The 17789-nt window shown below is 42.6% G+C and overlaps 1 protein-coding gene across 1 annotated transcript; it reads left to right on the plus strand.

Moving 5' to 3' along the window:
* The first annotated feature begins 7892 nt into the window (after positions 1–7892).
* Positions 7893–16691, plus strand: LOC120673117 (respiratory burst oxidase homolog protein A-like). The gene is made up of 14 exons (XM_039953812.1): positions 7893–8744; positions 8831–8990; positions 9145–9193; positions 10142–10255; positions 12363–12785; positions 13436–13819; positions 13907–14002; positions 14080–14195; positions 14338–14505; positions 14622–14781; positions 14927–15124; positions 15235–15363; positions 15525–15603; positions 16014–16691. The coding sequence occupies exons 1-14, from the start codon at positions 8051–8053 to the stop codon at positions 16121–16123; spliced, it is 2880 nt and encodes a 959-aa protein (XP_039809746.1). The 5' UTR covers positions 7893–8050; the 3' UTR covers positions 16124–16691.
* The last annotated feature ends 1098 nt before the right edge of the window (positions 16692–17789 follow it).

Raw genomic sequence — 17789 nt, forward strand, 5'->3', positions numbered from 1 at the left:
ACTTGTTAAGTAGGTGTAAATTGGTCCAACAACTTGTAAAATGCTCAATTTAATGCAATAACTTGACACGTGGGTGCAGATCGGTCCAAGAACTTATAAAATGCCCAACTTAATACAATAATTTGGCAAATAGGTGCATTCACAGTCCAAACATTACACAGCAATGTAACTAACGCAAAGTCTCAATAAAGATTATATTCATGTCAGGACAAATTATTAAGTATTATTTGATCATTCATTTTTGTGTTGCGCCTACGTGGCAATATATTTGGCCAGGATAAAAACCCTCACTGTTTAGAAATTAATGTTACGTCTTTACATTAATTATTTTTTGTATAGTAATTTAATTTTAACTAAAACTATTTAATTTGATATTCAATATTGAAAAATTCACCTTTACTGTTTCCAATATGTTTGATTATATGCACTGTTAAACTAAAAAAGTCAATACGTTGATACAAACTATTGATACCTTTTAGGAGCTTGGTACATATATTTTTAAAGCCTCAGATTCGTTAGAAAGGAAAAATGAGCTAAATAAATAGAAACAAACATGAGCATTGTTGAATACATGAGCAGAAGCGCAGAAGAAACCTAAGGTTTCATGATCTCTCTTATCGACCTCAGTATTTGAGTGATGCTAATGGTATAATTCCAAAATTTATTTGCATTTGAGCTAATAAAAAATTGTACAATCAATAATTTCTATTTGTAAAATTTAAGAATTATTGACGTTCATCTACTTTGCTTAATACGTTGTTGTTGTAATGGTGGTTAAATAATATATCAACTTTAATAAAATCATAATTAATTTATTTTGAGGATAAAATTATTGGTGTCCATTGCGACACAAAACTCTACGGTCAAATAATATGTTCCGACGTGAATATACTCTTTATTGTGACTTGACATTAGCAAATATATTGTCGTGTAATGTTTGGACTGTGAATGCATAAATTTATCAAGTTATTGCACTAAATTAAGCATTTTTTTAATTTGTTGGATCAATCTGCACCCGGTTATCAAGTTACTGTACTAAATTGAGCACTTTACAAGTTGTTGGACCAATTTGCACCCACCTGCCAAGTTGTTGTACGATAGGTAGTAAGAAATAAATATAATTTTTGAAATAGTTTTTTGAATGAAAACGAATACAAATCTGGAATCGGATAGAGAAAATCAATGAAAATCGGATTCGGATGTATCCACTTTACTACCACATTAAATTCGAATATGAATACGGATATCCATATTGATGTTTAAACAGATACGGATATCGAATAATTCGGATATCTGTTATCCGTTTCCCATCCTTAGAATGAAGCGCCCCCATATGGACCGAGGCGTCTTCACGGGAGCGATGTGATAAACATATCCTGGTTCATGTCGAGCTACAGTAAAAGACCATGTATGTTCCAACAAATGCTATTCATCAAGTTAATTACTGCCATGTTGACGTGTTCTTCATGTAATGCATGCGTCTGTAAGATACACAGAAAAATACTTCACCACCGCTAAGAGCAGGTTATTTAGATAACTTTACACGATTCGGGGTGCTCGGTACATGATTTCGTAGCTCAAGGAGTTGGCTAGAGAAAACCCTAACTTATTACTTAGGACTATGAATTTGTGGGTCCAGTAGTGGGATTCGACTTGCAACATGTTGATTTCATCTATAAACCATATCCTTTTGAAGGTACAACTTTTCTAAATCTACCCATTAATTTTGCGCCATGTCAAAAGATCTTATGTACATACTAATACTTACTAATACTTACTTAGAGGGTGTTTAGGTGGTGAAAAAGTTTGAGTTCTAATACTGTGACACATCTATTATCTTATTATTTGGCCAACAAACGGAGCCTCCATGTTTACTCTGAAGACCTAGAAATTCTCACATTAATCGGAGAAAATAGAAAAATAAAATTACCCACTGCCATTATAATAAAAATTAGCCTAAAATACATCTGTGTCTAATTAAAAATCACCCACCAATGTCATTATGAAAAATTAAATATAAAATGTCATTTAGCTATGTATCAGTTACAAACATATACTATTAATAAAAACTAAAGTTAACAACAATTAAAATAAAACAAAACTAAGAATAATTTTATGCATAATATTATTAAACCTCAACAAATCAAATTGTTATTATAGGTAGATCATATTTGAATTTTTTAAACAAAAATAAGACATAATTTACACTAATGAACATGATGATATATGGTAAAAAATAGTATAATCTTTTAAATAAGAATACAACAACATGCAATTTTTTGAATTTTCAATACTAGCCGCGCAAATGTGCGGGCCATACGCCTAGTTTCATTGTTGTTTGACAATTAATATTCAATCATGAATTAATTAGGCTTAAAAAATTCATCTCGTATGAATCAATTAAGCTATGCACTTAGTTATTTTTTCATCTGCATTTAATTGTGCAAAAATTTTCGGGAACTAAACACCCTCTTAAATATGCCGGATACAATATAATGGAAGTGGCTTAAACATTATGTTGAAAATATGAAATAAATCACATCAGATCGCTGCCTTGGATCTCAAGATTTGTATATGAACGAACGAACGAGGTGAACCAAAGATTATAAAAAAAACAAGGTGAACTAATGAAGTGTAAAATGGACCACGTCATTTTGTAGGAGTTTGTGCGAGGCTAATCGCCGGAACTTAGGCTGGCCGTACTACCGGTAGTAGTTCAGTGGGTGGAGTACAAACCTTTTGTTAATTATTAGGAGTGATATCGCTGACGTTGTGCGTGGGCCGGCCCGCCGTGCTCGCCTCCTCATATATGGCGGTTTTTTTATTTTTTTTATTTTTTTTATTTTCGTCGGTTTTTTAGTTTTTTTATTTTTTTATTTTTGTTTTTTACAAAAATATATTTTCGATTTGGAAATTTACAGAAATATACCTGGCCTCCCGGCAGCGGGGCGGCAGGGGTTTTTGTGTAAAAGGTTTTGCTCAAATATTTGCACGTAAGTCCCTGGGGCCAGTCGCCCGGCAGCGGGGCGGCCGGCCCCCCTGGCCGCCCGACAGCTGGGCAGCCGGCCCTGGCCGCTCGGTTGCTGGGCGACCGGCTCTCCCACCCTTATATAAGGGTTAGCTGGTCCCCCACCCCTCATTTGCATCACTAAAATTTCAGAAACCAAGAAAAAAGAGAGAGGGAGGGAGAGAGGCGAAGCCCTGCTGGATTTTCGAGCCGGCGACTGCAGGTAACCAAAATTCTTCTACGCTTTACAAATAGCTTGATTGTGTGTCCAGATATGTCGAGCAATTATTTTTGTTGTAATTTTTTTTGTTAAAATAGTAGATTAGCAATTAATTTAATATTATGATTGTGTGTCCAGATATGTCGAGCAAGCTTCGTTTTCAAGTTTATTATGATGACGGATATATTTCTCATGATGCGTATGGAGTAGATTTATCAGCTTTTGAACGAAGAAAGTGCGGAATAGATAAACTCTTAAAGTGGAGTTTTGGTTCCATACACAAATGACTTTATGAGATATTCAATGTGAATCCAAAGACTTATTTCCTAAGCGTTCAGACTGTGACAAATTGGGGAACTGAAGGGGATTTTTGGGAGTTGATGCTTATAGCAAACACCGAAGAATGACGGACTTACATACAAGCAGCTCTTGACTGCGGGTGGCCTCTTGCAATGCTAATTCAGATTCACCAGAAGGCAGCCCATTTCGATGAAGGATCAACAAGTACATCATCTCATATGAACCAAGCAGAGGAACAAGAAAATGAAGATCAGAACATGCATGTCACAGAACCTGAGCCACAAGGTATAGCTGATCAGGTAGGAGAAAAAGAAGATCAGAACGTGCATGTCATTGCACCTGAGCCGCAAGGTTTAGCTGATGAGGGAGAGCGAATACCTGAAATAGTGGAAGCTGTACAGAATGAAGACGAAGAGGCTCGAATGATGGAAGAATGTGGGGACTCATCAGACGATGAGAACTACCCGTTGCTAGGTGAATGGCGAGGCAAGGGTTTTGAAAATCCAATGATACAGAATATTAAGAGTAATGAGTACGAATAAAGAGAATGAGGTTGTGCAGGGGACAAAGTTTCCTAGCATTGAAGCTGTGAAAGATACTGTGAAGCTTTGTGCTATATCGTTGAGGAAGGAATTCAGAGTTGTGAAGTCAGACAGCAAAGAATATGAGGTGAAGTGTGTCAATGACGATTGTACATGGCGAGTACATGCCTACAAGGGCAAGTACAAAACACACTGGGAGTGTTCAATTGTTACACCACATACATGTAGATTAACTGCTGTTGCGCAAACTCACAGTAATATCACATCCACTTTTGTTGCCAAGAAGATGTATGGGGTGATTCTGGACAAAATTGATTATGAGTCAAAATTGATAATTAGGGACATCAACGACCGTTTTCAATACAAAATCATCTATACAAAGACTTGGCGGGCAAAACAAAAGGTGTTTGAGATGAGATTTGGCACATATGAGGCATCATATGATAACTGGCTCACATGCTGTTAGCAATTGTGCAGAGAAATCTTGGAAGCGCGGCTGATACCTACATTGTACCGAGTTTAGATGGGGGACCTGGGTTTCTGCTTCGTGCTTTTTTCTGCCTTGGTGCATGTGTGAGGGCATTTATGTATTGTCTTTCTGTTCTATGTATTGACGGCACATTCTTTACAGAAAGATATAAGGGGATAATACTGACAGCGATTGGAGTTGATTGCAACAAGCAGGTGGTTCCCATCGCCTTTTGCTTTTGTTGAGAATGAGAACACAGAGAGCTGGTACTAGTTCCTTGAACGTGTGAAGATTCACGTTGTTGCTGGAAGGTCTGATGTTTGCCTCATCAGTGACAGACATGCTGGTCTTCTAGCAGCAATAAGGCAACTACATGAAGGAAGTCGAGGACAGCCTCCTCTATGGCCAGATGTTGTGAGTAGGTAGTGCATAAGGCATATGGGTGCAAACTTTTATGAGCGCTTCAAGAATAAGGAACTTATGAATTCGTTCAAGAGATTGTGCACTCAGAATCAGCAGCGGAAATTTGATGCATTGTGGCAGGTGCTAGATAACATGTGCGCCGAGCTGCTAAAGGAACATGCATCAACCTCTAGCCGGAGACGTTCCGGCGGCGGACCTTTCACACAGTAGATTAAGGATGCACCTAAAGAGAAGTGGTCAATTCTATACGACACTGGTGGTCGTTGATATGGGATCGAGACAACCAACCACGCAGAGTGTTACAATATGGTAATGTGTCATGTTCGTGGATTTCCTCTTGTTGGCATAGTTGAATTCATCATGTATGGATGCATAAGTTACTTCAGAGAGCGGTACCAGGCAGCTGCTGTCTTACTTAATGATCTAGGAGTGATTTTTGTAATAGGATCACTAACTACATGAAAGAAAAGATTGAAAAGACTCAATATCACAGAGTGGTCTCCATGGGCACAAAAGATCAAAGGTTTGAGGTTTCATGCAAGAACAGGACATGACAGGGTGTCCGCAGATAAAGGGTCGTTCATGATTGCTTGATAACGTTGGAAGGCAAGATTTTTTTGCAGATACAAGAAGCCACAGCTTCTTCACTTACCATGCTTCCATGTCATTGCGGCATGTTCAGAATCTGGGTTGGATCCTGGGGTTTTTGTTTCACAATATTACAGAAAAAAAAACTGCTGTGCACACTTGGGGCCATGTGATATATGGCATAGGCAGTCTGGGATCATTCAATACACCAAATATCTCTCTAATGTACATTCCCAATCCAGATGCTAGGAGAGGGGTAGGTCGACGGCAGACACTTCGTATCCATAATGGAATGGATGAGTCTGAGGCAGGAAAGAAGAAAAAAAGATGCAACCTGTGTGGAGCAGATGGTCACACTTACAAAAAGTGCCATAAAATGCAAGAAGATAATGCTGGTGCTGAGGTTGGACCTTCTGGAAATCTCACCGATGGATTGCCTCCGGATTTTGGAGCCCGTCGCGTCTAGATTTCGTTATGTGTGAATATGTATTTGAACCAGATGTATTGATATGTATTCCGATCTGTATGTGATAATTACATTTCGTTATGTATGGATATGTATTTGCACCAGATTGTAGCATGTAATATTACGAAGTTATTTGTGTAGTAAGATTTTTTAGTTGTAGTTCTAAATGTGTAGGTTGGTTCAATTATATTGCTCACTGAATACAGTGTACTAAAAATAGAAGAGTAGTTACGAATCATAAAATTTCGGTTTGCAATACAGTTTTGTAAACAATGCTACGATTACAAAATAGAGGCCTAAGACGTTCGTACTACTACATACTTGAACAATGAAAAGCATGGCATGTGCAACACGATAACCTCGTGTTGTGAGTAAACCAAACATGCCTTAGGAAATGTAAAATGCTGGGATTACATGGTGGTGCTTTACTGAGTGCACCGGGGATATTTTCCCCTTCCTAATAGTTTCAGACCCTGCTTCCTTAGCACGGCGGGCCCTCTCTCGCTTCCTCTTCCTATCAGCTTCACGTTCCTTTGCCTTCTGACGTTCCACTTCTGCAATCCTTTTCTGAATCTCTTCTTGGGTTTTCTTGCGCTTCTCCTCCATCTGTTCTTCATGCAGCATTCGTTGCCACCTTTGTGCAGTCCACCTTGCTTGATGCTCCACGTGGTCCTTATCCTGCTGAGATTGCTCGGTGTCTAACCACTGCACGAAATCACATAGAGGCGGTGGAGCCTTTCCCCAAATCATGTTAGAAGTCCTTACTAGATCTGAAAATAACAAACTCTGATAGTGTTTTATAGTACCTTTGCTCGGTACTTGCCATAATGCTTGGGCGGGTTGTACTCGTAATTCTCGCACATGAAGAATCTCTTGCCAAAGTCATCCCCCAAAACCCTTGATTTCATTAGTTTGCACAAAGATCCGCATAAACATATAGGCTCCTGGACTTCTTGGGGGGACTGTTTCTGTCACCTTATTCCATGAAATGTAGGTGGATCCTGAAGATGTCATGGTGTTGAACCCTGGCAATCACAAGTGAGCAATCAGATTGCTAATATACTATATCAACACTAATCATTATCAGTAACTACACTTAAATGTACCACTAATCACTTCTAATAATAATTAAACTGATTGCTAAACTATTTTCTAAAAATTTTTCTAACATTTTCTATAATTTTTTAATATTATCTTCCGATTTTTAAGACTTTCTAATACTTCTCTAACAATTTTCTAATACTTTTTAATACTTAATCTAACACTAAATGTACTGTATCAACGCTAATCATTACAAGTAACTGCACCTAAATGTACCACTAATCACTCCTAACAATAATTAAATTGATTGCTAATCTACTGTTTCAACAAAAATAATTACAACATAATCTATTTGTAAAGCATAGAAGAATTTTGGTTACCTGCAGTCGTCGGCTCGAAAATCCGGCAGGGTTTCGCCGCTCTCCCTCCCTTTATTTTTTTTCTTGTTTTCTGGAATTTTAGTGATGCAAATGAGGGGCGGAGGGACCAACCAACCCTTATATAAGAGTGGGAGAGCCGGTCGCCCAGCAGCCGGACGGCCAGGGCCGGCCGCCCAGCTGTCGGGCGGCCGGGGGGGCCGGCCGCCCCGCTGCTGGGCGACCATCCCCCAGGGACCTACGTGCAAATATTTGAGCAAAAACTATTGCACAAAAACCCCTACCGCCCCGCTGCCGGGCAGTCAGGTCCCGGCCGCCCGGCAGCTGAGCGGACGGGGTATATTTCTGTAAATTTTCAAATCAAAAATATATATTTTTTTTTGTAAAAAACAAAAATAAAAAACCGCCTCATATATGCCTCCTCCCGTTGCGCTTCCTCTTTCGTCGGCTCGGCTCCCGCTCGGACGCGTCGCGGGCGCCTTTCCCCAGAGATTCCAAAGCCACCCTGCCCAAATCCACCCATCCAGCCGTCGACGACCGCCGCGCCTCGTCTGCCAAGCAAGCATTGGACTGTTCCGGGAGCCGCGCTGGAAAGCGGCTCCTGATTCGGCCCGGCGATGAGGGGCGGCTCCGCCACCCCCGCGGCCGGAGCGGGCCACCACCAGCGATGGAGCGGCTCGGCGGGGACGACGCCGCGGTCGCTCAGCACGGGCTCCTCGCCGCGGGGCTCCGACCGCAGCTCCGACGACGGGGAGGAGCTGGTCGAGGTCACGCTCGACCTGCAGGAGGACGACACCATTATCCTGCGGAGCGTCGAGCCGGCCGCGGCGGCGGCGGCGGCGGCCGGGGCGTCGAGGCTGCCGCTGGGCGCGCGCGGGGACCATGCGGGCGGCGGCGGCGGCGGCGCGTCGTCGTCGTCGCGCTCGCGGTCGCCGTCGATCAGGCGGACCTCGTCGCACCGGCTGCTGCAGTTCTCGCAGGAGCTCAAGGAGGAGGCCATGTCCATCGCGCGCCAGTTCTCGCAGGACCTCACCAAGCGCTTCGGCCGCACCCACAGCCGCGCCGAAGGCCAGGGGCAGCAGCAGCCGCCGCAGCCGACTTCCGGCATCGAGTCCGCCCTCGCCGCACGGGCCGCGAGACGGCAGCGCGCGCAGCTCGACCGCACGCGCTCCGGCGCGCACAAGGCGCTCCGCGGCCTCCGCTTCATCAGCAGCAACAAGGCCAACAACGCCTGGATGGAGGTGCAGGCCAACTTCGACCGCCTCGCCTGCGACGGCTTCCTCTCCCGCGCCGACTTCGCGGAATGCATAGGTACCAACACGCCGCGCGGTCTTCCCTCCGCTCGCCCTCCATTTCTCTCCCCCAGCCATTGAAATATCGGCGAGGTGCGCGTGCAGGGATGACGGAATCGAAGGAGTTCGCGCTCGAGCTGTTCGATACATTGAGCCGGCGGCGGCAGATGCAGGTCGACAAAATCAACAAGGAAGAGCTGCGCGAGATCTGGCAGCAAATCACGGATAACAGCTTCGACTCCCGCCTCCAGATCTTTTTTGACATGTAAACCGCCTTGCAACCATGCTCACCATTACTCAACTCCTAGCTTAGCTAGCTACTATATATATTTTTCAATTTTTTTGGTTAATGTTTTTAGAAGAACAACGCCATCAACAATAGTATCGATTTTTCTCACTTTTTTGGTTGCTTCAATCAGGGTGGATAAGAACGCGGACGGTCGGATCGGAGAGGAGGAGGTGAAAGAGGTAAGCAACAAACAAACTCTGTTCGCTGTACTGAGGTTAGTGCTGGAGTGGTGTGAGAGAAAAATACTGTTGGCTGACTGGTGGCTAGAGTTTGGTGTTGGAGCTATGTGAGAGGAAAATACTGTTGGCTGGCTGGAGGAACCAAACAGCGAACAGAGTTTGTCTGAGTTGGTGGTCGTGCAGGACGAGCAGTTTCTTTCTCCCTTTCTGAGTTTGCTATTTGGGGACATCAAAATCCGATTGCTTTCGCTCTTTGACTGCAAGGGTTCTTATATTTGGCCCATTGAGCTGTCCAATTCCAAGCCCCTGCCACGATCATATCTGCTCCTGTTCTTCTAATAGGTAGCGCATCCATGTCGCAGACCTTACGGATCGGTATTGTTTATTAATTATGGTTTAGTGGAGGATAAACCTTAGTAACCAGTGATAATCCGACAAGATGGGGTTCTGGAGGAAATGTTCGTAGGGGAAGGAAGGGAGTACGCGGAAAGTATTGTCATCTAATCGTAGTCGGTGAGCGAAACCGCATCACGCCTTTACCGACTCCTACCTGCCAGTTTTGGGACACTCCTTCCCCTCCCCCCTCAGCCTTCAGGAAAGGGGCACCTTTCTTTCTAGAACGTGTGAGGGCATTCCGGTAATTTTCTGCAGATGGGAGTCTGCAGTGTGCAGTCCAGCGGCAGTAGGTGAGGGGCATTTTCGCCACGCCAACTAATCTTTTTTTTTTCCCTCCAATCCGCTGAAACAATGCGTTGAGGTAAGTAGCTTTTGGATTGGAGCTTCTGTACGTGCCTTTCACAGTCGTCACTGTGTAAGGAATTGAGTCAGCCATCTTGGTCGTTGTGGGTTACTTTCTAGTGGTTTGGTAAAATGTGAGATCATGCTCGTTGTATTAACTTATGTCTCCCTACCGTAAAAAAACTTATGTTTCCCTTTCTGCCATTCCAGATTATCATGTTAAGCGCATCTGCCAACAAGCTGTCCAGGCTTAAGGAACAGGCTGAAGAGTACGCTGCCCTGATCATGGAAGAGCTTGATCCCGAAGGACTTGGCTACATTGAGGTATGCTTAGTTTTCGTGTACACATTTTATGCAATGTAACAATTTGGCCCCATGACCACATGTTCAATGTCAGCAACAGTGACGACGAAATAGCACATCTTAGCTGAAAGGAAGTGTTAGTAACTTAGTATTTGGTTAGGGTCGTGGAGAAGACTGCAATTTGGATGCACACTAGACTTCATAAAGTAGTTGACTGGGTTGTTTCTTATGACAAAGGTAGTGGATCAGTACCAGTATAGGATTATAAAATGTTGGCATCCATATATATTTAAGTTTTCTGTCAGGTTGCTTGGTGATGGGTGCCCTTCAACCGGACGAAGAGGCTACCCATTACTGTGGTAGCCATAAAATTTTGCCCTGGGCTGCGTTAGGACTCGAGTAACATGCAAAGAACGCACTGTTCATAATAAAAAATACTGAAGACTGGCTACAAAAGCCTCTTTCCCATCATCATTTAAATCGAAGTTGGTGAGAAGCTGTGGACCAGCTCGCATGCATTTCTTATGCTTCATTGATCTGCGGAGTTTAATGTCTTGCTTGCCGCTCACAGTTCACAGCTGTCCCACCACGTCCTCATAGCTATTGACCCTCCTTTTTTTCCTTTGGAAGGGCGTTGTCATCTGCCTGAGCACAGAAGAAATGATGATACTACAATCCAAAGAAAACGTCAAAACAATTAGTCAGGGCTCCATGATTCTTTCATACACTGCTAATGCACAAGGTTAGGCATGCTGATTTCAGCAGATTAGCAACCGCAACTGGCTAGTTAACACTATTATGAGAGTTGATTTCAGGGTTTCAATACTTTTTTCCTTCTTACTCTTGACATAGTATGGGATGTTCTCCATTGGCCTTGTAGCGGTCATGTTATGTACTTATGTGTCATGTTAGACCACATTCATGGGGGGGGGGGGGGCAGGGGTAGACCAGCTCATGCCATGCTTTGTACCAGGAGATTCAAGTCCGACCCCCGCTTTTCTGGACAAAATTATTATACATGCATCACAAAAAACTTTGGATAGCACAGTCACATGAGCCATGTGTAGCACCAGATACTATTAGAAGTTCAAACCAGTGAGTCAGAGACGACTACGCTGCACTTTCAGTAGGGTGATATGTTTATGTGCAACTTGTTCATTATTGACGTGTAACTTTAACTCGTCTTGCATTTTTTTCCAAGTAGCACGAATGTCAGAACTTTGCTGCCTTGATGTTGCAAATCTGTCATGATGTGATAGAGCACATAATACACATGATAAAACTGCTCTCATATTCTATCACTGAGTGAGCAGCCATTTGGTAGCTATTTGAAGAGAGTAGTCACTTCAAATTCAGATAGGATCAAATCATATTCTTTGTAAGGTGATGAATTCCTAGCTACAGAGAATATATCTTTAATATTTTAGATGTTTCCATTATTGACACAAGACATGTCAATACTAGCAAGTCTAATTTTGGAGTCCTCAGATCCAATATTGTTACAATAATACTGTGTAGATTAGTTAAAATTTTGTTCTAGTAGTTGTGGAACAAACCCCTTTCCTCTGGACTTATGTTGCATTGGTTCGTATGCATACTAGGACATCTTTTAAATGTCATAATAACCATTTTTGTTGACGTGGCATACTAATATATTCCTATAGTAAACAAATTTTTAATTTTTGGTGTTTATCAAGGAATCACCCTCAATAATTTTCATACTTGTGTGTTTGCTTCAATTGCAGAATTATTCAAACTATATGTGTGCGTGATCTGCATTATGGATGTTCTTTATGCACGCCAATCTTCTTTCTCTCAGGCACAAGTTGGTCAGCTGATGAGAGGGGCTTATTTTGTATAATTGTATTATAATAAAACACTGCATCTAACTTGTACTTATGCCAGCCTTGGTCATCTCCAGATGTGCGCTTAGCTAGTGTGCCTATTAGTCTCTATTTACAAACGTGACATTCCTTCTTGATAACTTGTATGAAACAATGGCCTATTATTCGTTCATAGGACAAATACTGTTTTTATTGATCTAATATTCTAACATGTTATTGGCAAAGTAACTTTCGGAATTAATAGCTTGTTCTAAATAATACGTTGCTTCTTGTTGGTTTTGCAGCTGTGGCAGTTGGAGACACTTCTATTGCAGAAGGATACCTACATGAACTACAGTCAGGCGCTAAGTTACACAAGCCAAGCACTAAGCCAGAACCTAGCAGGCTTAAGGACAAAGAGTCCAATTCGCAAAATAAGTACCACATTGAGTTACTACTTGGAGGATAATTGGAAACGCCTGTGGGTGCTTGCATTGTGGATCGGGATAATGGCCGGACTGTTCACTTGGAAGTTCATGCAGTATCGCAACAGGTATGTGTTTAATGTGATGGGCTACTGCGTGACAACTGCAAAAGGTGCTGCTGAAACCCTGAAGCTGAACATGGCAATTATCCTCCTGCCAGTCTGCCGCAACACCATTACTTGGTTGAGAAATACAAGAGCTGCACGGGCATTACCATTTGATGATAATATAAATTTCCACAAGGTTAGCATTAGCTTATCAGCGCCTCTTCTTATCCATATAGTTGTAGAGTTTCATATTAGTGTGATCTTTGTACCTGACTCAATTAATTTAAGACCAAAAGGATGTGAGTGCACATTTGCATGATCTGTTCATGTAGATGCAGGCTGTTTCAACATTATTTTCGTGTGCTTATCCTTATTTTCCAAAAAAAATACTATGGCTCAGCGAAGTTGAATGTGGAATTGTTTTTACCCTTCTGTTCATTATGTGTACTTATTGTACCAATGATTGTGAACCAAATTAATTCATCCAGTTGATTGAGAAAAAAAAAATTCAGTTACTCATGTCCTATGCATACTAAATTCTATTAAAGTTTTTTGATTATTGAATTATAAGCAGAGCATAGCAAGTACACAAAAAGCATAAAACACGTTGCCAATTTGCTGGAATAAGTCGGCATTCTGTGGTCCATCCTATCTGTACAGAAACACACTGACACCGTATAGGATTTCCCCTTTTTTGCAACAACCAAGTATTAGCTGTGGTAGGAGGGAGCCTATACTTAATAGTTACATGGAGAGCTACTCACTAGATGCAACATATGAATATTGTTACTGCATTGACCAGCTGAGAAAACTAACAATAAGTTTTTTTTATGTTCTAATGGGCAGACTATTGCAGCGGCAATTGTTGTCGGTATAATCCTCCATGCTGGGAACCACCTTGTATGTGATTTTCCACGGCTTATAAATTCATCAAATGATAAGTATGCTCCTCTGGGCCAATATTTTGGGGAAACAAAGCCATCATATTTTACATTGGTCAAAGGAGTGGAGGGCATCACAGGTGTAATTATGGTTATCTGCATGGTTATAGCTTTCACTTTAGCAACACGGTGGTTCCGCCGTAGCTTGGTGAAGCTTCCAAAACCATTTGACAAACTGACTGGCTTTAATGCCTTCTGGTACTCTCATCACTTGTTCATTATTGTGTATCTGGCGCTCATTGTACATGGCCAGTGCGTGTACCTCATCCATGTCTGGTACAGAAAAACGGTGAGATTTCATTATTTGTTTTCATTGTCTGGACATGAAAAATTAAAGTTCGAGTCCTGAGGTTCTTGTATTTTTATTTTGATGCAGACATGGATGTATCTGGCGGTGCCTGTTTGCTTGTATGTAGGGGAAAGGGTGCTGAGGTTCTTCAGGTCTGGCAGTTATTCTGTCAGGTTATTGAAGGTTAATCAAAAAGACACAAGTAACTTGAGCATTCATAATGTGTGCAGCTACTAATCCAGTAATTTTCCCCCTTTCAGGTGGCCATATATCCTGGTAATGTCTTGACACTGCAAATGTCCAAGCCTCCTGCTTTCCGGTACAAGAGTGGGCAATATATGTTTGTTCAATGTCCAGCAGTGTCACCCTTTGAATGGTATTTGGTACTTGCAGCATTAAATTTTGATAGAAGCACGCCATTGCTAGTACTGTACCAGATTTCATGAATGCTTCACATATCCTTAAATGTAGTGTTGATGCAACCGATTGCACGCTGAGCATTTCCTTTCTCTTCACAGGCATCCTTTCTCAATTACTTCAGCGCCCGGAGATGATTATCTCAGCATTCACGTTAGACAACTTGGTGACTGGACACGAGAGCTCAAGAGGGTATTTGCAGCTGCTTGCGAACCCCCAGTGGGTGGTAAAAGCGGCCTTCTTAGAGCAGACGAGACAACCAAGAAAGTGTATGAGCCCCCAATCCCCATCCCCACCCCTCTACCAGCATCATTGACAGGGTTGAATTTGTGCATTATAATCCTTAACAAACTACAGGTTATAATTTTTTTTTTTGACAATGCAGCTTACCAAAGCTTCTGATTGATGGGCCTTATGGCTCTCCTGCTCAGGATTACAGCAAGTATGATGTTCTTCTACTTGTTGGATTAGGAATTGGTGCAACTCCTTTTATCAGCATACTGAAAGATCTGCTTAACAATATCATCAAAATGGAGGAAGAGGAGGTAAAATTACTATTTTACATATCTTCCCTTGTCACCTTCCTAATCCCAGTAGTGAAATAACAGATTACATTCGTGCAATCTTCTTTATGTAGTATTTTGGCATTTTTATAACAATAATTCTTTGTGCGTCCGTGTGTGTTGGCAGGATGCTTCCACCGACCTTTATCCACCAGTTGGTCCAAATAGACCGCACATTGATCTGGGCACACTTATGACAGTTACCTCAAAACCAAAGAGGGTTTTAAGGACCACAAATGCTTACTTTTATTGGGTTACGCGTGAGCAAGGTTCTTTTGATTGGTTCAAAGGAGTCATGAATGAGATTGCTGAATTGGACCAAAGGGTACATAGTACCAATTGACCACTTGTTTTTGAAGTGCGATTTGTTCTCGTGAGAAATCTTATGTTCCCTTTCGTGAGTTGTACTTACAGTTTACCTTTGCTCCATTCTAGAATATCATTGAGATGCACAACTATCTCACGAGTGTTTATGAGGAAGGGGATGCTCGGTCAGCGCTCATCACCATGCTTCAAGCTCTGAACCATGCCAAGAATGGTGTTGACATTGTCTCTGGAACTAAAGTAAGTACTGATAGGACAATTAGCTCCACTTAAGTTAATTATGTTGGAATGTGAGTTTTGCGCCTGACATCTATAGCATAAATGATTAAAACAGTGTGCAATCACCTTTTAAGATATCAAGCTAATAGTCCCATCTCATCATTGATATGCTGATTTTGCAGGTCCGGACGCACTTTGCAAGGCCAAATTGGAAAAAGGTCCTATCTAAAATTGCCTCCAAGCATCCATATGCCAAGATAGGTTAGACTATGTACTGCATTGTCTAGTTAAATTTCTTTCTTCTTTTATATGGTCATGCACATCCTTGTGAATGAATTGTGTCCTTTATCAAAACTTCTATTTTGTTGTTTCATAAAAAAATTACTGCATAAAGCAAATGCATCACCAATTTATAGACTAAAATCAAAATTTATTAAGGTTTTGGCCTGCATGATTTAGCAAAGCAGTGAGAATAGCCAGCTCAGGCTGATTTCGTATTTTGTTTCCATTATCAACTTTACACGAAGGAGTGGCTGTGACCGTTGTAACAAAACTGTTCTTCCTATACTAATATAATGGCATGCAGTTATCATGTTTATTCTAGAAAAGAAAATGCATTTGATAGTGATACTGTGTATGCATTTGTAAAGAAAGAGTTTGTTTGCACACAGGTGTATTCTACTGTGGAGCTCCAATTCTTGCACAAGAACTAAACAAGCTGTGCCATGAATTCAATGGGAAAAGCACAACGAAATTCGAGTTCCACAAGGAGCATTTCTAAATTCAAGTAAATACTTGGTGGCGAACAAGAATAGATTATGTATGTGTACAGCATTTTTGTCTTGGTATATTCATCTGGACGAAGGACAGGAGAGGAGAGAGCAAAGTGGAGAAGCCACCAGGAAGTGCTTAACAGCTGATGGCCTGTAATTGTTTCCAGTGGCTGCTCCTAAATGAATACATGTGTACAGTCACGGATGGTACATGTGACGCCCAATCGTCCATCTGCGCCTCTGCGGATTGGACCCCCAATGCCCACTGGAACTGTGAGGAGTTCCCTTCCAGTTGATCTCCAATGTACAGAGCACACATGAAGAGGTTGGGGTCCTTTTAATTTAGTTGGGATAGTCAGTAGCGTGGTATAGGACATAGGAAGGATACCACTAGTCACAAGGCTATTTAATTGTATATTTTTCAAGCAGCTGAGTGTCTGGCTAAGGCCAGAAGTACGAATTTTTTACATTTGTACTTACAGAAAAAAAAAAGCAAAACAAAAGGAGGTGAAAGGGAAAAATAGTAGTATACTCGATTTGAGTGCTGCTTAGCGTACAATGTCATTGATTTCTCAATTTTCAGGCTGTGAACGACTGAACATCACCTGCATTCAGATGTTCTGATCAGGAACAAGGAAACAGAGTTTCGTCTGAGTGCACTGTTTTGCCGGTTTGCCCGTTACTGCAATCTTAGGGAATCATAGGGATACACAGATGTTGCTCTGAATGTTAACTTGAGCAAAATTTCCTGCAACTTTTTAAGCTGCTGGCCTGCTGGTTGACGTCAAAGTGTTCGCTGAGCTCACCTGCGATGCATGAATGCATCATTGTAATATTGCCAAATGCAGCGCTTGGAGCAACGGACGGTAGCCATTAGCAGTTGGGACTCTCATCTAAGGAAGGTAGCCGAAGGCCAGACTGACGGCGAGGTGCCACCAGACGCCGGTGGTGGGAGAGAGAGTGGCAGCGGCAGTGCGGCCCCGTGGGGGAGGGGCTGGGCTGGGAGGCGGCGCCAGTATTTGGGACGGCGACACAGGGAGGGCGTGAGAGGCGGATGACGAGTGTGTGTGTGGGGGGGGGGGGGGCGTGCGCGTGTCATATTGGGGGAATAGCCCAGTCCATGAGATTAATGGGCCTCACGGCCCGAGGACTTAATTATAAATTGTGTACTCGCTAGGAGGCCTGGAGAAAATTACCACCTCCCTTTCTTTCCTATATATGATGACTCTAGGAGTCAAGGGGGCTCTCTCTTCGTCATGAGCAATTCGCTCTCTTGAGTTGTCCTCCTCTGCTGTTTGGCGGAGTCTTGTCCCCAACAATTTGGCGCCCACCGCGTGTTTGGCACCAAATAAAAGCCCACGAGCACCACAGGAATCAAAGTGGCTTCGGCTCCACCACCTTCGTTCTGAGACAAAGCGTGTCAGCCTCAAGACGAAGCCACACCCAGCTTGGCTTTGACTCCGACTCCAGCTTCGTTCGGCTTTGGCTCCAGGGCGAGCGGCTTCGGCTCCAGGTCTGGCTTCGCCGAAGCCACAACCATCTTGGCTTCGGCTCCGACTCCAGCTTCGTTCGGCTTCGGCTCCTGGGCGAGCGGCTTCGGCTCCAGATCTGGCTTCGCCGAAGCCACAGCCATCTTGGCTTCGGCTCCGACTCCAGCTTCGTTCGGCTTCGGCT

This window comes from Panicum virgatum, chromosome 5N (genome assembly GCF_016808335.1).
Source record: "Panicum virgatum strain AP13 chromosome 5N, P.virgatum_v5, whole genome shotgun sequence".
NCBI classification, from domain to species: Eukaryota; Viridiplantae; Streptophyta; class Magnoliopsida; order Poales; family Poaceae; genus Panicum; species Panicum virgatum.